The sequence below is a fragment of the Pholcus phalangioides genome, unplaced genomic scaffold, assembly GCF_987345545.1.
Source record: "Pholcus phalangioides strain wild (caught in Gottingen) unplaced genomic scaffold, Ppha-v1.0 ptg000007l_1, whole genome shotgun sequence".
Taxonomy (NCBI): Eukaryota; Metazoa; Arthropoda; class Arachnida; order Araneae; family Pholcidae; genus Pholcus; species Pholcus phalangioides.
In genome coordinates, this window is record NW_028301600.1 from 32940287 (window position 1) to 32961736 (window position 21450).

The 21450-nt window shown below is 34.5% G+C and overlaps 1 protein-coding gene across 1 annotated transcript; it reads right to left on the minus strand.

The window, feature by feature from the left end:
• Nucleotides 1–1893: 1893 nt before the first annotated feature.
• Nucleotides 1894–19860, minus strand: sra (RRM_RCAN_like domain containing protein Sra). The gene is made up of 4 exons (XM_089233062.1): nt 19510–19860; nt 16760–16933; nt 15260–15443; nt 1894–4354 (listed from the first exon to the last, which is right to left on the minus strand). The coding sequence occupies exons 1-4, from the start codon at nt 19675–19677 to the stop codon at nt 4182–4184; spliced, it is 699 nt and encodes a 232-aa protein (XP_089089188.1). The 5' UTR covers nt 19678–19860; the 3' UTR covers nt 1894–4181.
• Between the last annotated feature and the right edge of the window lie 1590 nt (nt 19861–21450).

Genomic DNA, 21450 nt, shown 5'->3' on the forward strand with positions numbered 1-21450 from the left:
TCGAAAAAATATTGTTATAGAAGGATTTATATATCAGATATCATTGTAGTGAGGTATCGCTGCATGTACATATTTTTAATTGGAAATCAACTCTAAGACTAACGGTTTAGGAATTAGCTTTCGGAATTAGCTAAACAATAAGGGTGGACACCCATATGAATCACTTGATTTTTTTAAAAGGGGACTTTTCTGTAGTCTTTAAACACTATAGAAGTCTCCATTTAAAATCAAGTGATTCATATATAAGCACACATATGTAGAGTATAAAATGTGTCATTTTCCTGCACATTCAATCAGGGTAGACATCCTATATAAATACATCAGGGTTTAAGCTAGATAAAAAATTCCTTTAACAAAAAAAGTGAAAATTGGAAAAAAGCTTTCAAAATGCAGACATGCCAACATTGGCTTAAAGCTTGTCAGTAGTGATGAATGTTCAGCTTTGCCATGTGTGAGGGGGGTACCCCTCTTGGACATCATAATCATAGTGCAATAAAAAATAAACACTCAAAAAAAAAATTTTTAATTTTAATTGAAAGTTCATTAAAAACAGCACCTTATTGGCACTGGAACCTAGAAGGCTCAGACCACATGAACCCCCTCCCAAAGCAACTATCTGAGGTCACAGAGTCCCTAAATAATTCATGGATATTTAATGCGCTCCCAAAGTGCATACGCCCTTCCAACCCTAGACCGCATATATCTTCTTGTTTTGTTCTAAGCGTGATTCTACTTGGTTCTGCTATATAACCCTAGACCCCCTCCCCATGCCTGTTTTCTTCGTATCAGAGCTCTTACGATGAAACATTCTTTCCGACACAAGTTCCGCGAGTTCAACTATCCACTATGCAAATGAAGCCGGATCTGGACCCACCGCGAAAAACCTGTCCACTCCTTTATTTTTAAGCACTCAAAAACCTGTTTTTAGCCCACAGTGTCAGGCGGTTTTAACAAAAAACATGTTTTTGTGCGTTTGGGCATCAAGTAGAGACAGGTTTAGACGTGGCTTTAAGATTGCCTTCCACGTACAGACAAAACAGATCTGTTCCGAGTTTGTCTTCTCTTGAACTCTCACATGCACATACGAATTCATCGTTATGGTAAAGGTCGATGCAATTTGAAAAAATTTAAGTAAAACATTGCAAGAAACTCAGACCCAATTTTTTTAAATCCGATTTCTGTAGTATTGAGAGTGTTTTCTTTAGCTTTGTAATTTATTGCAGCCGTCTGTAGAAACTATGGCAATCCATAGCAGTTGACAACTATGAAAATGCTAAAATGCTAATGATTGATGGATGGATGTCTACCCATTTCATACCTCCTGTACGTATTTTTTGTGAAAGTGGCTACTATTTCCTTCGCATTCTACGATTGCATTTTGTGGAAAATGCGACCGTAGCTTGAACCCTGAAATACACACATAACCTTCATTGTAAAAAAAAAAGTCATGATCAATTGTTTTATTAGTATATTAACTTTTTAAACTATGAACTATTTTATTATTCAAAGCAGCATTTGAATTAGCTGAATTACATATCAGAGCAGAATGATGTTGCTTTAATAAATTTTATGTACCGCTGAGGTATGCGATTGAATAAAACTTTTTTTATATGCATGTGTGTGGAAAGCTATATCAAGCCTTTACTATTCAGTTGTCTATAACTACTCTGTAGCATCTTGTACGCATTGTATTCTCCCAAATTTATTTGATAAACACTAATTTTCTGTGTAAAACCTGTGGGCCATCGATAAGAAAAGTTTTTTGTGTTATGCTGGCAATATTTTTTCCCAATTTGTTTCATTTTTAAATGTAACACTGATTTTCAAATCACCATTTCAGCATGGAAAAAGGCATCATAAAAAGTTGGCAGTACAAAAAAAAAGTCATCTCAGTTAAACACATCAAAATTAGATTTTATTAATTTAACCATCAACAGTGAAAATCAAGTTTCACTTTGTGGGACAAATGCATGTACTATAGGCAGAAAATAAAGCAAACAGGGTTCAATCCAGTAAAAAGTTCCATCTACATGTATACCGATATGTCTATTTTTCTCTGAGCTATCAATACTAATTTGAAACAAGCAGTTCAAGAAAAATATGGTAGTACAGCAGACATCTTTTGATTAAAATATTAAGTTATTCTTTTATCTTATTTAAAACTAAATTCCCTAATTAAGTGATTGTACACACATACCTCTAATTGTAATCTATATTGATAAGATTAGGTTAACCATTTACCTAAACCTTCATCACTTTAACAATACCTGATAAATAAGCAATCACAAGCTTCAGAGCACACAAATAGCTTCCATAACAATTGAGATAAAAATGTGTTGCATGTGTGAACAGCTTGTAACAATCACATACTCTTATCAAGTGCCAAACGGCATAACATGGTAAACTGGGAAAAATTTAGACTGTAATGCAGTTGCAAAATGACTGTATAAGTATAACTTTGAATTCCTGCATAAGTAGACAAAAAATTAGAAGAAAAAGCGGACAAAATTCAAGGCAATAGAAAATAATACGACAGAAACACACTGTATTTTTTAAGTGTAAAAATTCACTATCTCAAAAGATGTTCTAAATTAGTCTCCCAAATTTATTCATCCTACCACTCTCTACTCTAAAAATATATAAATTTCATCACCCTACCCTCCTCACTTCACAAATAAATTTATCGAGAGCAATTCACTAGCATTAAGCTACTGCTCTCCTGCGTCCCAGCTTTCTTCATCGCAATATAAGTAACTGTTCTTCTGTGTCTATCCAAATACCATTTTTTCCCTCTTTGTATTTTATTTTAAATATCATAAAATTTGTAATTTAATAGTAAATTTATGATTTAATTATAAACTTTGACTTCTAGTTTTATCTTCATGACTGGGGATAAAAAAATTGTTAGTTGTGTTATGCAGGATCTCACACATGTAAATGTGTGTATCCTATAATGTACCCATCGCTACTATTGCACTTCCCAGGGATTTTACAATTTCAAGAGAATATTGCCCATTCTGGAAAACAAAATTGTTTACACTTTTTAGTAGCATAAAAATTTAACCATTTTACATTACCCATCACTAAACCTCAGAAGCTTACGCTCGCATTCACAAGATTTGTGGGTGATAAAATACAATGACATTGAAAGGGAAGATTTTTCCTATCATTTTGGATCATAATTGTAATTTTTTCAATGTCTGTGAAATACATGACTTCATATCAGCACTCTGTGATCTGAAACCTCAGGGTTTTTCCTTCTGACCATTAGATGACCATCCATAACAGATTCTGTAAATAAGAAACCAACCCCAAATTTGAAATCTCTTACCAACAACAAAATCTTCAAGGTGTTAAAAGTTGCAATGCAATAAGCACAATGCCAATAATAAAACACTAACACATATTTAATGCAATGATCATGAAAATGCACTAATAAAAAAATCAGAACAAAAACTTTTCAATCTCAATGATAGTATACACAACATTACACTCATACATGTACATCATGTGCAATATCAATACATCTGCATTTGCATAAAACATAGGTATTTAAGTTGAGTATTCTTGTTTTGTTATAGTATTCTGAATATATTCTAAATTTGAAAAATGTTATGGTGACCATATCTTTTGCGATCACAATCTGGACGTCAGATTTCTCAATCATCAAGTATAGCCACACACATGTAATTTTAATAGTAATTACAGTATGCACCAAAAACTTTTGGTCAATTTTTACATTAATAATGAAAAAAAATATTTTTGTTACTTATAGCAGGGACTACCAACAAAGTAAGAAAGGATTCAATTGTAAATTATATGCAAAGATGGTGCGCAACACTATTTATGGGTTCAAGGTGCATATAAAACTACTACGCCGAAGAACAACATCAAAGTCACGCATTTTAAAATTTTCTTTTACCCCCACCCTTTTTCAAATACTGTGTGTTAAACATCATAATGACAACTCATAAAACTTAAAACCTACTATATTTTCAAAAAACAAATACTGTTCAATTCATGCTGTTAATAACACACTACACTTTCACAGCCAACCAAGTCATACGAGAAAAAAAAATCACAAGAGCTTAATATAATTTACAACAATGAAAATGCCAGAATTCAATGAGCCATAACCCAATGTACATAAAGAAAATACTGCAAGTCCACAGACTTGAAAATTACACTGGAGAAGAAGGAGAATGAGTTGAAGAACTACTGGATGAATCCATGCTCTCTGGACGACGAGTCTGAACAATTCTAAGTTTGGGACCTTCAGTTATTTGATCTTCACATACATGCACAACTATGCCTGGTTGTGAATCTGAAGGCGGATGAAGCTCATGAGCTTCTCCTGAGAAAAAGAAAAATATTGATACTCTTTTTTAATTGCATAGAAACATTCTGTGAAATTTCATGTTGGAAAAGATTCATAGTGAGATTTTTAGTACAAATTCTTTAATGGCATTTATGAAAACTTAAAATACAGATATGCACACAAGATGCTAAAAAAACAAAACCTTGTACCAGTCATCACTCAATTTTGTGAACCCCCAATATACGAAATTGACACATTTTTGTGAACTAGTCCTCTGGTTGCGAGATGAATTGTTTGGGACAAATGTTAAAATTGGCTATATTTTACAAACCCTTTTACCCATTCATTTTTCATTTTACAAACAATATCAAGAATATCATTATCATTATCAATATCATTTTACAAACTTATTATTCATTTTTCTGTAAATTGTTTTCTGGCATTTTCATTTTTTTAACCAAATCCAACAAATTTGTCAAAAAAGCAGAGTTCAATACAAACATTTTATATTTCCATAGTGATTTTAAGGAATGGTTGAAAGAACGGATCTACCCTTTTTTCATATAAATACCAAGAGAAAAAACTCTCCTCATTATAAATAAGTGTGCAGCTTATATAGTGGAGTTACTAATCTTTAGGTGATCCATGTAGAGATCACAGAAACTACTTCAGTGTTACAGCCTAAAGACCAGGGCCATCATTTCAACTTTTTCCAGGGGGGGGGGGGGCAAAGCACATGTACTCAATGTATGTATATATTTGTGTGTATATATATACCATTTTTAGTGTATTTTCAAAAGCCAGGAGGCCTACCCTGCCCCGCAATGACGGGCCTGCTAAAGACCAATCTTACAAACTTTCCAGTCTCATTGCACCCATTATAAGAGAAAAAAACCCCATCAGATGCATCAAGAGATTCTATCACTGCCCAAGTAACAATATCACTCACTTTCAGAAACACTGCTAAAGACAAGAAATCATCTTTAATAGGTTATGAATTCAGAACTCTGCAAATATTGCGAAGACAATGTTTTTTAAATTATTATATAGATTGATGTCTCCAAACATGCGTCAAAATCATTTGGCACATTCATTTCACCTTGCAGAATTAAAAAAAAATTAAACAATGAAAGACGTCAAAAAATCTGATGATTTAAAAATAAAACAAAAAGTTCCTGAAGAAGTAACTTTCAAGACTAACTAGATGTTGATGCCCATATTACTGGTATTGAAGAGTTTGCTGATTATGAGGTCAACTACATACTGTATAAAATTCTCACTCAGTTATGTGTGGATAGAAAAATCATCTGTCAATCCTCTTAACTACCTGAAAAAGAATCCATCAATGGACCTACATTTGAGATACGGCACTGAATGTTAGGACTGTAACAATATAGTGAATCATGAAATGGGGTTGAAATTTTATCCACCATTAACCCTGTGTAATCTTGTCTTTACCACATTGCCACAATCAAGTAAACAAAGAAAAATGTTCAATAACTATCACTAATAGTGACTGCCTTACATATTTTTAGTCTTTAATCTTTATTTTATTGTCTTTCTCATTTACAAACTTTCAATTTTATAGAGGAATTGTTAAAGTTTATAAAAACGAGCATTTACTGACTGATTGTTTTAGTCCACCCTCCTTCCAGAATTGTTGTACAGTTTGTTGCTGGGGAAAAAATTCATTTAACCCCTTTACATACAGGCTTTTAGCATCAAATTTGGATAATTTGTATTAGAAGTGTCAGCGATAAAACTGGTTTTCTTCTTTGCATGTTAGCAATAGATGGGGAAAGATTAGTGTATCAGTATAGATTTCACTTTCACCCTCATCTTCTCACCCACCCCTATTTGTTCTCTTGCTCTCTTACAAATGTATAGTAGAAAGATATATGTGGGGGAATCACTAACAGGAGTATAGAAAGAACCAGATTTAAAAAACTTCCTTTCATAGAGTTATAGTGAAGCTTTGCGATAAGAAAAAGAGGTAAAAAACAGGGAGAGCTAGAATAAATTTCTTCCATTTGTGTTTGGATGAGATATCTTGTCCCCGATCCTGAAGGGGTTAAATTGGACAAAATGTCCACAAAACAATGGTTCCCACTTAGGTCATTCTTCAAAGAACTTGGTGCTTTCTGCTTTGAGGGGGGGGGGCAATCATGGCTGCCTAATTTCTCTTTGGTGAGGGCAGATAGCTCAAAAAAACTTTCTGTACAACCAGCCCACTCTGCAGAGGGCAATCAGTGGTAATGCATTAATCTAAGATTGCTTTTGTCTTAGCTGCCATTGGGACAGTTTACTGTTCTTCTACCCTCAAAGAAATGTTTAATGGAATTACTGTCAGTGTGCACATTTAATATAGTGGAGCCCCATTTTTGTCTTTCATTATGACTTTTGCATGTAAGCATCCTTTATTTTTTTAGCCCAGATCCATCTTTATACACTTCAATGATAAAATATTTCATTTATATGATGTTCAGCTTCACTAATATAACATTTTCAACTTGACTTGAACCTAAAACTTTTGGGAGAAGTACCAGTTCTCTCAATTGAATCCCATACAACCCTAGAATCCCTCCAATTTACTAGTCACAAAAATTACACTAAAATATTTTTCATTCTTATTGTTGCTGCAAAGTTCAAGGCAATTGACAACAGATACGAAAATAGTATCAAGTATTATGCAGACTGATGACCAATTAAGAATAGACAAAAATATCTTTAGTGTCTCATAAGAATATGGGATACATGATGAGCCCCAATAAAACTGACTAATTGTTGGAAAACAATGTTATCCCTTTTGAGATTATTTTTCTCTCTCATCTGATTTTTTTTCTTTTTTTTCAATGTTATTCCTCAAGATAATGGGGCCTGATAAACACCTATTGACCACCATCTTTGGATAAGTGTTTTTTATTTGTCTCAAATTTTTAGTTTTCATTGTGTAATTCCTATCAATTTAATCCTAGCATACTAACTCTACATCTCACAAACAAATTCTGTAATATAATTAACATGCAGTTTTTATTTTAGTTTTCTAGAGTTAATTTTTTCCTCTCACTTTTATTCCATTTTCATTCCACTTTTGCCAGGATTTTTTCATTGTTTCTTTGTCAATAAGCAATTTTTTCCCTATGCTCATATAGGACTGAATATCTGGTTCTCTTTCTTTAATATACTTTTTGTGGGTTTTTTGAGCATTAGTGTTAGCAAATATTCGAGATTTTTTTTTTTTCTGGGTATTATTAGTAATTTTTGTTATTTTACTTTAGGTCTAATTGTTTTAATGCTAGTAAATAGGACAGTAAATTAGCTAATACTAATAAGTATAAATTGTAATTTATATCTTAATACTTTTTAGGGGTGTGTTGCATATTTTGTATATATTTCTTCATGATTAAAAGTTGAGCATTCTATTTCACTTGATTTTTTTCGTATAATTTTTTATGTATATTTTGGATTGTAATGTTTTTTAGATTATTTTAATTTTCTGTTAAAGTTTCTCATACTTTACATTTTTTAAGTATAGTTATATTCTTTCTTATCTAGTTTTAGCGTTATTATTAGCATGCCTCAACCCGGATTAGTGTAGTGTACGGGTTGCGATGGTTGGTTTCCCTGATCTAGGGGTATAGTAGCCGATAGCCTCAAGAGTGAGAGTTGTTTAGAGAGGGCTAGGTTGAAGCTTGAGGTCAAAGCACTACAAGAGAGCTCTGGTTTTAGAGAACCCGGGGATAACGGAGCCATCTGTCACAGAAGAATGACAATTCAGTGGGAGAATGGGTGGTTGTAAATTAGGTAGAGAGTGATAGTGGTGTAATCATTGGGGATTCTATGGTTGGGGAACAGGGTGTGCAGGGAGTGCTGTTTCTTCCAGAGGGAATATATACAATGTTCTAAACCTTTTTCATAGGCAAAAGGTCCCTGGGAGGAAGGTCTTGTGTGTGGGAAAGAAACATGTAGGAGCAAATATTAGTGAGTCTGTCAGAATACCGGGACACTATTAAAAGTGTCATGAGCTTATGGTAGGAGTTTGTCATAATCAACTGAATAAGGTTCGAAACTACATCTCCAAATTTTATGAGGAAATTTCCTACATGTGTAAGCATAAGAGGGTTACCATATTAAGGAATTGCAATTATTCTAGTATCTATTGCAAGAACCTATCAGCTAAAGATCAATGAGAAAGGCGAAAGGCTTTCTTCAGTTGTTGCTCCATAAGTTTTTGTATCAGCAGATATCAGAAGCCACTAGCAATACTTCCATATTTAAGGATTTAATTATCACTAGTTTCAAGGAGCTTGAACATGTTTCAGTGGGGGACAAGTTTTCTTCTAGTGATCATCGTGTGTTGATATAGTCTGTATGTGTTTTTTCTCTAACTTTCAAGGAACAGAATGGTTCCTTGTTTTCAAAGAACCAACTTTGACCTTTTGAGAGAAAGGTTAGAGGAAGTTTTCAAAGACTAGTTGGAATCTGTGTTGAACATGTTTCTGTGGTGAATGTTCGGTCAGTTGGAATCATCAATAAGAAGAATTTAGGGTAAAACTATCCTGTTTTGCTTGACATTATACCCTTTGTTCGTAAAAAGCGTGGTTGCTTGTCATGCCTTCTGGTTCACGAAAAAATGGCATAATATTTATCTTTAAAAAAGGGGACATTTACACAGCATAAAAGTGGAACAAGTCTCCCATTATCATTTACTGAAAAGAGAAGGGCATTGAAGAAGGTGATTAAGCAGAGTAAGCAGGAAGCTGAATCAAGGTTGGCAGAGAGCATTAGCTCTGCTGATCCAAAATCATTAAGTACATCAACAATTGATGTAAGCGGACAGTTTCCTCTCCCCCCCCCCCCCCACCACATTCTCAGTAAAAAGATCTATGGTAGAGAGCAATGTAGGCATGTGTAGTACTTTCAATTACTTTTTTTGCATCTGTTTTTAATAGGGAAGATGATATCGAAAGTACAGGTGTGTCATGGGGTGATAAAGTTCCCAATGTTATCCAAGTGGAAGATGTGGAAGTCCTTTTTTTTCCACGACCTCTCCCTATTCACCAAATCCGGATTTTTGCAATGAGAAATTGTTACGATCGGCAACCTCAGACGATAACCACACGACCACATAGTGGCTAGATGACAAAACTATGTATATTTTAGCTGGAGTTTTTACAGATCCAATTTTTTCCCAACGATCTTCGAAAAAATGTCGGTAATTTAAACGAGTAAACCAATCCCCTTTTCGATGTATGCTGTCTTTGAGCGCAGGTTGGCAGCTGCGAAATTTACCGTTATTTTCAGTATATAACCCACATGAGAAAAAACGGCCTCCGAAATCGGAAAATTCAGCATATTCATGCTTCTTTTTCCTAAATTCCGGGTATTTGACCCAGTACAGTGTATTAGCGGTACCTCTGCGAACCACAAACAAGAGTTGGCGCAAATGCGCATAGATTCGGTGCCTTGGCGCACCATGTAGCAACAGAACCGTTTCAGCGTATCTTGGCGCAGCTCTTGCACCCCTGCGTTTGACCTGTGTTCAATGAAAAAAACTCACGGTCCCTTGCAATTCCATTAAAGACAGGTTTTACCGTATTTAACCAATATTTTTAATGGGCATTTTTTTTTTCAGGCATCTCGTTGGACCTTTGTGCTTGTATAGGTTGAACAGTATAATTCATATCAAGTGGTGCACAATCTTGATGCACTCTGGCTGAACAATGTGAAAATGGAAATTGGATTATCAAACAAACACTAAAAATTTACAAATTAGGACTTCAAATTTTTCTGGAAATTCATATTTGAAATAGCTCTCATCATAGGCACACTTTTGTTGGATTCATTCTGAATGTTTTAACCCTTTCACAAATTTAGAGTTTTACCAGTTGCCAATCATCAATACTAGTGATTTCTTTCAAATTGAGTTTTCACAGAATAAATCTAACGTGAAAAACAAATCAAATTCTGACAAGCCCAAACAAAGGATGCCATTTTCAAAGACGGAAGTTGTATCAAAAGTCAATCATAAAACCTAGGGTTATCTTTTGGACTGGCCCTACATTTCTTTACACATTCTTTAACAGACAAAATGATAGCAAAGCTGTTTGAGCCAGAAGTTAAGGTAAAAAAAAAACAGCACTCATTATGTGCCAAAATAAAGTCAGAATTTTCAAACTTTTTTTTGTCTTTAAAGATTACTGTTTAACAACTTGGTCAACAGAAGAAAAGTCTGGCTGCTTATAGAATTTTTTACTGCCAACATTTGCTCATACTAAAATAATTTTTTTTCCCGCCAACTTTGAATTATCAAAAAAAAAATTGAATCAAACAAACAATTTCAACATCAAATTAGAAAACTTAAAGGACTTCATTAAAGTTTCAATTATTGAAAAATTTGAATTAAGTATGTTCCCCTTTCTTTTTTTATAAATCCATATGATTTATTTCAAAAAAAAAATTTAAAATGCAATAAAAACAATGGTTAATAAAATAATGGTGCAACAAAAACTGTTTTTGTAATGGTGACACAAAATTTATTCATAGGGGGTGTACTCTCACATTTTAAACTAACTTTTTTTTATTTGCATAACATTTCAATGCAGTCTCCTGAAAGTCATTCTTATGGGATCTCATGATACTGAAAACTGATTTCAAATATCAAATTATCCTGGTTAAGGAAATCAGTAGGCTAATAGGGTTGATGGGATCAAACTTTGGCTTTGGAACACAGTGTCATCATCAATATTCACAACAGCAAGGGGTGCATGCAATACCAACATTACTGCCTCATTAATTCTATTTTTACGTAAATCAAATAAAAGTTTGGCTTTTGATGCATGGTTTTCAAGCAATTTATTTTGTGAGATTCAATATTTTATATTTAGAATGAAAAATTTATCATTTCAATAATGGTAAATCTATTTTTTGCAATTTTTTTACAAATATAATTTTTAAAAAATTAAAAAAATACTTTACTAAAATAAGTCTCAACAGAAATGAATATTATTTACCTCAAAATAGAATATGCTGAAATCTGTGACATACATCGCAGAAAAATCAGTGTTGCTGCAAAACAATCCGGAAGAATTTCAAGAAAAGTGTAGAAAGGGAATCACAAGTGAATTTTTTTTCAAAAGTCCAGTAAGGCCTTGATCTAATTATTTTCTACTAGTTCAAAGTTTCTAAATTTGAATTTGGTAACATCTGTAGGTATTTATTTTATTTTTCTATGGTCATTTGAGAGTTTATGATGCAAGATCATAAAAGATCAGAAAAGTTCACTATTTGAAGGTAAGTTCTTACTTATATAATAATAATTTGTTTCCAAAAATAAACTCGTTTTTATAATGTCTATAGAACAAATAAAAATATTCAGTTCACAACTCTTGACTATAACTATGTTGTAGGAAAAGTTTAAATATCACTTAAAAATTTTATAACGCGAGTCACAAAAACATGGTTTTTTTTTAATTTTTTAAAAAATTTCATGCCAGAAAAACTAACTTTTTTTAATATAGCATCAACTCCAATAACAAATGAAATTTTTATTGAATGAAGTTTTACTTTTAGAAATACATAATTTTTAATTTTGTAACGCGAGTCACAATGTCATTTTGAATACATTTGTAAATCCTTCTTATAATTTCAATCATGTTTGTAAGATACTTAAGTTGGTTTACTTTTTAAATCCAACCATTTAGTTTTCAAATTGAGCCATTCTCCTCCCCCCCTACCCACCCATTAGTAAACTAAAGATGCCTCCTCTCCCCCCAGCTTCAGCTGCAGAAAGACAGAACGAGAAGAGAAATTAAAAACATTAGAAAGCTATGACACAAGGGAAAACACCATGCCTCAATGCAAAAGTTCAAACTTAATAAAGAGAAAAAAATTAAAAAATTTCAGTGGTATTGCAAAAGAAGTTCGCATCATAAGAAAGAAGACAAGAAGAGTAAGAAAGCATCAACTACTCAAAAAGAATGAAGAAAGTTCAATAAACACCATCTTCAGTATCATGCAGTTGTCCTAATACTTTTTGTAAAGCTAAAAGGAATTTACACCACACTATAAAAAGTTATAGTAAAGCAGCTGTTTGACACATTTTGTGCAGTTGGACATTGGGAAGAAAATATGAATCAAAAAAGAATTTAAATTCATCTTTAAACAAAGAAACTGTTGATCACTCAGTTTTATGGAAGTAATGATGTTAGTTGCATGCCTCCAGAACATAAAGATATTGTCACAATTTGGGAGGCTAGTGTGAAATCAAAAGTTCAAGCTTGTCATCTTGCTTTTTCCTTGAAAGAGGCTTATCAATTATTCCAGTGGTTGGGAAAAGAAAGTTTTGTAAATTGAGGCCAAAACTTATCCTTTTGAGCAATAAATTGCCCCATAATGTTTGTCTATGTATGTACCACGAAAACTTCATTGGTTTAACAAAGAAAAACTTACTGCACTGTTACAATGAGAAAGCTCCAACTTATTCATATTGTTTTCCTGAAGAAATGAAGAACAAAACGTGAAGTAAGAATTGCTGGCTACTAAAAAAACATAATAGGGATCCTGACTTGGCACAGATTTTGGCAAATACACATGCAACTGTAAGGATCAAAAGAATACATTGCATCAAGAGCAAAAATAGAAAACCAGAAAGTTATTTATTAAAAAGTGACCAGCATATGAGTGTTTCCGAGTCATTCCTTGATGAATTGGGAAACGTGGGATTGGATGACTGGGTGGAGGTTATATGGGGTCATTCAACTATTAAGTTAGCATAGATGGGGGGGGGGGGTTTCCGATTTGCTGACTTTTGATAACAAGGGGAGGGGGTTTGGATGATGCTTACGTCATCAACCATCCTTTATAAAAATATGAAACATTCTTAATAGCATTTTAATTGGTGTGCAAAAACAAGAAAAATCTTTCGCTAGTTTGTGGGCACCTGAACTAACATTCTCCCTAATGATAAATCCCTAAGAGAGCCACTTCAGCTATCTAAATGTTACACTGACTCTTCAGTGCTCTGGAAATGTGTACGGGGCCTCTTAAGTACTCTGGAACTGTGCAATACATCACTCAAGTGATCCGTAATTATGCCACGGATCACTTAAGCAATCTGGGAATGTTCTGTGGGTAACTTGAGTGATGTAGAACCTCACTGGGGACCGCTTAAAAGCTCTAAAATTGTGTCACATGTCACTCAAAGGATGGGAAAGAAATGTGCCACGGATCACTCAAGTGTTCTGGAAATGTGTTGCAGGTTACTTAAGTGATCTTTGAATGTGCCACGGACCACTTAAATGTTCCGGAATTGTGCCACAGGTCATTTAAGTGATCTGTAAATGTGCCACTTAGTTCACTTATACAAAATTGTATTTGAGGGGACAAGCCACATCAGATAACCTTCAGGGCCACATTTGGTCCACGGGCCAAGAATTTATCATTATATGGCTTAGAGGGTGGATCATAATAAATTTCTTAAAAGGAAATTTTGAGTTCTTACCCTTCAAATAGCACTGAAATTAACAGAAATTGATTATAATAACATAATAAAAGTATTTTTTTTTCAAAATTATTTTTTTTTAAATTTTTTACATTAAAAAAAAATTGTTTTCTCTAGGGGGCATTGCTGACGACATTTTGCTGATGGGGAGGTGGTCAGAATTTTGCTGACAGGGGGGGGGGGGTCAAAAATAGCTAAAAATTTGCTGACATAATACTTGAACGGCCCCTATATGATGGATGATCTTTTGTACTCTGGAGAAGTAACAAATATTGTTGGAACTGATTTTGAGGTGAATGTCATGGTACCAGCTGGTAAACACTGGAAATGGCCTACATTCACTTTTTGATTCAGACGAAATAGTCTGATTAGAAAACTACCATCACCAAATATTGTAAATACACAAAGCATTATTATTCTTTTGCCCAAGCATTTTTTTTTTTTTGTATATATTGAACATTTGCATACAATATATATATATTCTGCTTTTGCATACATAGAAAATATATTTAGACCAAGATTCTTGTAACGGGAATATGTGATTAAGTTAAAATGTGATAAAATGTATGAAGAATATTTTGTAAATAAATATTATTTCTTTATTAAATGTCTGTTTAAAAAATATTTTAGAGTGGCTATATTTATTTCTTAGGTAATACATGAGTTTAGAAAATATTAGAAGTACTTTGTAACTATTCTATTTTAGATTACAAATTTTTTTGGTAATTACTTTTTTTCAGCCAGTCATTACAAAAAACAATTTAAAAAAACTGTTTATCTTTTGAATATGCATAGAATTAATTTTAATGATGTTGCACACTAAAACATACATGGAAAGTTTCATATAAGCCGAAATTAACTTTCAGTGTCTGACGGTATTTATTCAAAAATTTCAAAATTCACAAATGTAACATGAGTCAAGCTTAAAAAATGAATTAAATAATTAAATCACATAAAAACTCTTTTTATTACATGAGGTATATCTCAATAATGTTAGTCATTAACTTCAGTAGCTAATTTCTATAAATTCCTTGTAGGAGAACAAAAATATTCAGGTTTATGTAACTGGAAAAAGTTACTTCCCTTTTTCTGTAATGCTAGTCTGCGTGACTTATTTTTTTGTGAAGTTTAAAATTATGATAAAGTCACACAAGAATCTATCGTCCTAAAAAATTAGTTCATCCATCTTAATAAGAATTTTATTTACATTCAGTTTAATTTCATGATTGTAACGTGTCTCTGATTGTAACGTGAGTCACGTGGAAGTGCCCAGAAAACACTATTATAGGAATTTTTACCACAGAACATTTCGTCATTCCGAGAACTCATTGCAGAAAAATGCAAAACATTCTGCCTTGAGGATTATTCACTGTATTTAATTTCATATAAATAATGAGATAAAAAACAGTTCTAATTTATCATGTAAAAAGTAACAATACCAGGTGCAAGTTTAGCTAGAGCAGCAAGTAAATCATAATTAATGCAAGGTTGAGCTTCATCCACTGGTTCCCAACCAACAGGAGGTGATGCAGGAGGAGAAATCAAGAACTGGCGAACTGGAGATGGTGGTTGAAGGTATGCATCAGACATTTCCCCATCTTTACATTTGGTAGATGGGACTGGCTATAATGAAGCAAAAAATTAAAAAACTTTTTTTTAATTGTAAACTGTAACAAAAAACACTTAAAAATGATAAAAACAAATTTCTCAGTCAGGTTTGCTTTTAAACAAATTGGATATAATGAAGTATGGGTTATAATTACATTTTTCCTGTCTCAGAACCAAAACACCCCAAACCCAGTCCAATATCAAAACATACTTGTAACAAATTTTCAAAGTCTGGGGTTAAATACTATTATTGGAAATGTTGGGATATTTCAGTCTACTTTTAGAATTGCTCAAATATATATAAAAAGGATGGCATAAAATCTCAGAGACTAAGTACCAGTCCCTTTATGTATTCAAAAGTTTTTGAAAAATATAATAATGTCAGTTACACTCTAGCATATTTGCTTGCATTGCCACCGATCTTGACATATATAAAACAGAACGATAACACTTATACACTTGTAGCTGAAATTTGTTTGGAGGTTTGAGTATTCATTGTCTTTTGCTTTTCAATAGATTAAAAGTGTTTTGTCAAATTTTGTTTAATCATATAGAAGGGATTATTTTTTATGGTAAGACTAGAAAGTTAAATCCATAATAAACACTTCAAAACATAAGGAATATTATGGCCTTTCACGACAGTTAATAAGTGTGCGGAACCATACTCAAAAATCTCGGGAACACAAGTAAAAAAAAATTGTAATTGAAGGTAAGTGTTTTTATTACTCTAATGCAAATAACTTTTTGCTGTAAAATGCATTGAATGTTTAAAAGGTGAGGTTTTTCTTTAATTTTTTTAAGGAGTAATTCTCCTATATATTGCTTATTAATAATTTACAAATACTATTGAGCTGCCAATATGACTTAAAGATAAAAATTTGTAATCTTTCTTTTTCAGTTCATGCTTTGGTTCACAGGATGCAATTGAATACAGCCTGTGTCTGACATACATCTTAGTTGAAGGAACCCCCTTATTATACTTGATACGTTTATGTTTGCAATCCCTGGTATATAACCAAGGCTTGACAAATTGGAAAAAGAAATTTGTCTGGTGCCTAGATTTGTTTTCCAATTTGTCAAGCATTTTTTTTAAACATTTGGTCCAAAATAATCTCCCCCATCCCCCCTCCAACTTTTCCAGTCGGCGACCCCTTTCTATATGTCAGTAGGCAAACTGACACGAAATCGCAAAAATTATGTCCTCTAACTCAGATTTAATAATCACACATAAAAAATTTTATTTAATGCTGACACCAACATTTTAAGTCACCATGGCAATCTTGCACCTGGGATTTGTCCAACCCTGATTTTATAATGAACTATTTTCTTACCTGCGCAAAATAACAATTCATAACACTGCCGTTGAAATGTGTTTGATCACACTGTATGCGTGCTGTTGCTGCTGATGTTGGATCCTGGAAGTTAACTCGTACTCTTCTGAAACTTTTAAAATACTGAAAAGATGCTTCTTTATCAAATCTAAGGAATAGTTGCTCAAACTGACTCTGAAAAAAAAATATATATATTGTACTACATGTGAATAACTGTGTATATGTTACTAATTAAATTTTCAATACCTTGGCATACCACATGCTAATGTAAAAATAACAATCAGAAAGAGAATGCACACATTTTTATTAGGAAACAAAATCACACACTTAATTGGCAAGTGCGCATTTTGGCGCCCCTTTTTAATATTGAAGGAGAGGTTTGAGAATAAAATTTGCGCCCCTCTGGTCCAGCGCTCGAGGCACAAGACCTGCCTGCTTTCCCCCTAGTTGTGGCCCTGATCACAATTCCCCGATTATGTTCTACCTACTACACAAAACACAGGGGTAAAAAAAATCTTTGTTCATTATCTGCATGAATGTACAGTACAGTCTGCCCTCCGTATTCGCGTGGGGGGGGGGTTATGCTCCGGGGGTGACCGCAAATACGGGAAATCTGCGAATAACCGAAACCATAATTTTTTCTTGTTTATCTCGTTTATTGAACAGCATGAGAAGAGCAAAATAACGCAGAGAGGTGTAAGAGAATGTAAAAGAGGGTGCAGCGATTTTTGACGATGTTTTCTGAAAGAACATTGTGATTTATGTTTGCCGCTTCTTCATAATATCAAGTACGTTGGAATATGATTATAACAGCTTCCTCTACCAATTTTTCTACATGGGAAGAGGGTATGTACCATAGAGGGATCTATGTCATGAAAACAATCTATTGCTGATTTGAAAATGTGAAGCCCTTCCGCTATGTTACTCATGGTGAACTTGTCTTCTACTTATTTATCTTGATCTTCTTCATCTGGTACCGCTTCAGTTTCAGGAGCAGTCAACTGCAGTAATTCCTCCTCGGTCAATACCTCTGAATTGCTATTAATTAGCTGTTCGACTTCTTTTTCCATATCATTGAACCCTTTTCCACCCACCTGTTTTGCTAACGTGACAATGCTTCTTTTATTGTCTCTTCAGTTGGCTCACATTGGGACCAAAGGTTAATCCAACCCAAGGTGACTATTTCTCTCTTCAGAGCTGCCACGGCTCTAGTGATGACAGTAATGTCATTAGTGAGCCATCCTAAACATGTGCAACTCAAATTTTGTAAACAAAACACACAAATGTTGCACGAAAAAATAAGAAATTTCCAATAAAGGGAAAAAAACCGTGAATACAGGGGTCGACTATATATCACTGACGTATTGGAGAAGGATGCTCTATCACTCCATTCCCCCACCCCACCCCAACATTGCACATGATAAGACTATGGACAATGTAGCGAGTCAACTGATGCAATTTTAAGCCTGTATAAAAACATGCATGTTTTGACATCGTAACGACCCAGCCCTTCAAGACTATCTCTACCTGTAGACCAGGCTGTTGTCATCTTTAGATCCGCAAAGCAGAATGTTTTGTATTGTTTGGCAACAAGCCCTCAGCTGACTGAAAATTTTATGCTGTAAAATTTCTATAATGGTGTTTATTACACTGAAGACTTCTTTTCTTAACATTCTTCCAGAGATTGTTCTGCGGCGATACCAATTGCTCTCCAACATACACAGTTTTCGGCATATTATACTTTGAGGCTTTAGATCAGAGTCTTCCAAACCTTTGTTCTATCACTCCCCCTTCTTCAGATATTTTTCCTCTGATCACCCTCAAACTCAAGTCAACCCATAGAATCCTGTTATTTCCAGAGCTTCTACCACCCGCAGAAGCGATAATGCCCACTTAGGATAACACTGCTTTAGATAGGGGGCTGTTCAAGTATTACATCATCGATGGGGGGGGGGTTCCGACTTGCTGACTTTTGATGACAAGGGGGGAAGGGGGGGTGTGGATAATGCTTACATCATCAACCACCCTTTATGAAAATATGAGTTAGGATTCAGAGGGGCAGAGCTGATGACGAAATTTTGCTGACAAGGGGGGGGGGTTAAAAATGGCTAAACATGTGCTTACGTAATACATGAACGGCCCCTAGACTAATAAATTGATGCCACTGTGTGTGACCCCACAATTTTCTAATGTCCTCAGAGGCCATAGACACTGATAGAAGGAAAACATTGGGGGGAGCTCAAAGTTGCTGGTCTGATCATATATATACAGAACTCAAGTGCATATGAAGGAGAGGGAAGGTGCATTTCATTATTTTTCAGAATTTATTGAGGGGCTCAAATGGCCTCAGCGCCTATGTGAGAGGCAGATCTAGGGTTTTATCACCCTTCTCCCATTCCACTTTAATTTTTCGACCACTCATTAGCCCACTTACCCGCAAAATATCCCTCTGGCTGTGGTCAAGAATCAAAATCCATCCAGCTGTCATCAGCTGAACTGAAGTACAACACAACTGGGAAGCAAGCAATAAACTCTTTTTTCCTGTAATGCTTTGTTTGCGCTTATGTTTATCAAGTCCAAGGATAATTTTCTATTGTCAAAGAATTGGGAAAATGAACAAAAAGATATTAAGATTCATCACAACCCCTCTTTCAAATTCTACTCAACTAATAAATCTAATAATTCCAAGTGTGTACAGAAAAATGACAGCATTTATTGCGATAGAATGTAAAAAATATAATGAAACTAACCTTGTGCTCTTCATCAACGAAAACCTGAGCATCAACATTGGTGATAATTAGAGATGTTGGAAGATCCGAAGTATCAGCAAGCTCGCCAGTTATATCATCATCTTCATCAAATGTATCCATCATGTTGTCATCATCCATTGTAAACCAACTTCGGACAGAAAATTTCATTCTATTTCGAATTCTTCACCGCCTATTTTCGGCCGGTCAATCATTGGGAAAAAGTGGGCATATTTTATTTATATGCTGAAGAATTGCATAAATAGAGTGTATTTAGTCGATGCAAAATACGTCAATGTGATGTGTCGACCTTTCGGTCAGCATTTCACACTACCGGTGTTAGTATCAAGGTTTTATTTATCAAACAACGCGTCGGACGCTTCTTATGCAATATTTTGATCTATCAGCAATGATTTTATATCAAATATTTATGTTATTTCAAATAATATCTGTGCTGTGGTTGGATAGAGCGTGGAACACACGCGCCTTCCTACTTGCTTTTATTAGACTTCTCATAACCAGCTGTGACCATATTTCATCAAAAGAAAAACTGGATAAAAGAACGTTTGAGGTTGGGCTACAACACGCATTCAGTGGCGTAGCCGGGGGGGGGGGGGAGCAGAAGGAGCGATTGCTCCCCCAATCGAAATTTTGTCTACATTGGCGCCTATTTTTCTAAATGACTTTTGATCTTTAAAAAGAAAACTTGAAAATATTCACTTTTTCATTTTCTACCTTCATTGACTAAAATGATGAGTAAGGAAAAAAAATCTACATTTGCGCCTCTTGCAGTTTCACAGTGATTGGATTTGTACTATTCTTAGGGGCCATTCAAGTATTACGTAAGCAGATTTTCAGCCATTTTTGCCCCCTTCCCCTCCTCCGTCAGCAAAATTTCGTCAGCAGCTTAGAATATTTCATATTTTCATAAAGGGTGGTTGGTGATGTAAGAAACCTTCAAACCCCCCTTCCCCCCTTGTCATCAAAAGTCAGCAAATCCGAACCCCCCCCCCCCGATGCTGACGTAATACTTGAATGACCCCTTAAGAGAAGAAAAAAAAGAAAGCGGAGGTTTTCATTACCATTTTTGGCAATTGCTCTCAAGCTCTTCATCTGCAAGCATGTTCATATCAGCCTTTGTTCCCCACCTTTATTAAAGGGCAGAATCTTGCCCACTTGTAGCTCTAACTTTTTTCTCTTGCTATTGGTCGTTCTTGGTAGAGCTCCTAGAAATACCTTTCATAGGTATGAGGATATGGAGTTAAGCTTCAAGAAGTATCGCCTTTTCTTTGGGCGCCTTAAGAAGAGCTTGAGCTCCTATAAATACCACTTTATGTATGGGGAACTTAGCTAGATTCATAGCGCCTAAAAATGCCACGTTATCTGCAGGTGTCTTGGCAAGAGCTAGTAGCTTGTGTATAGGGTAGTGTCAAAGACTAGGAAAAGGTGGAAAACAACTATGAGCTTTTGAGCCCTATAAAAAACCCAAGATTTTGGGGCACAAAAAGGGGGTTCTGGAAGAGTTTTTCTTAAAGGTAGGTAAAAAATAAAAAACTTATAATCTTGGGTCAATAGTGCTCTGATATGTAGAGAATGGGAGAGGAAATTATAGTCTTCTATATTTGTATGACAATATATTGTACTATATTATACGGTGATAGTGTATAGTTTTGTTGAAGTGTGACTTTCAGAAACGTTGTCTTTTTTCATGGTGTAGTTTCTCTTTTCTATGAGAATCACTGTTTCATCATTATGCATATACAGCAGTGTGCCGAATCGGAGAAATTATTTCCTGGAATAAGTTATGGCCGGTGTTTGTTAACTCATGACACGTGTATCTCCCCCAGGGCCGCAACTAGATGCTTGGTCACCCGGGGCAATCGCGCATTTTGACGCCCCCTTGTAATGTTGAAGGAGAGATTTCGCAATGAAATTTGCTCCCCC

Excerpts from the sequence above, each read along its gene's own strand:
- sra (XM_089233062.1), bottom strand. The coding sequence starts at position 19,677 with ATGAAATTTTCTGTCCGAAGTTGGTTTACAATGGATGATGACAACATG. Across the intron at positions 15,444-16,759 it reads TGAATTGTTATTTTGCGCAG|CCAGTCCCATCTACCAAATG; the intron begins GTAAGAAAATAG and ends GCTTCATTATAG. Across the intron at positions 4,355-15,259 it reads TCTAGCTAAACTTGCACCTG|GAGAAGCTCATGAGCTTCAT; the intron begins GTATTGTTACTT and ends TCTTTTTCTCAG.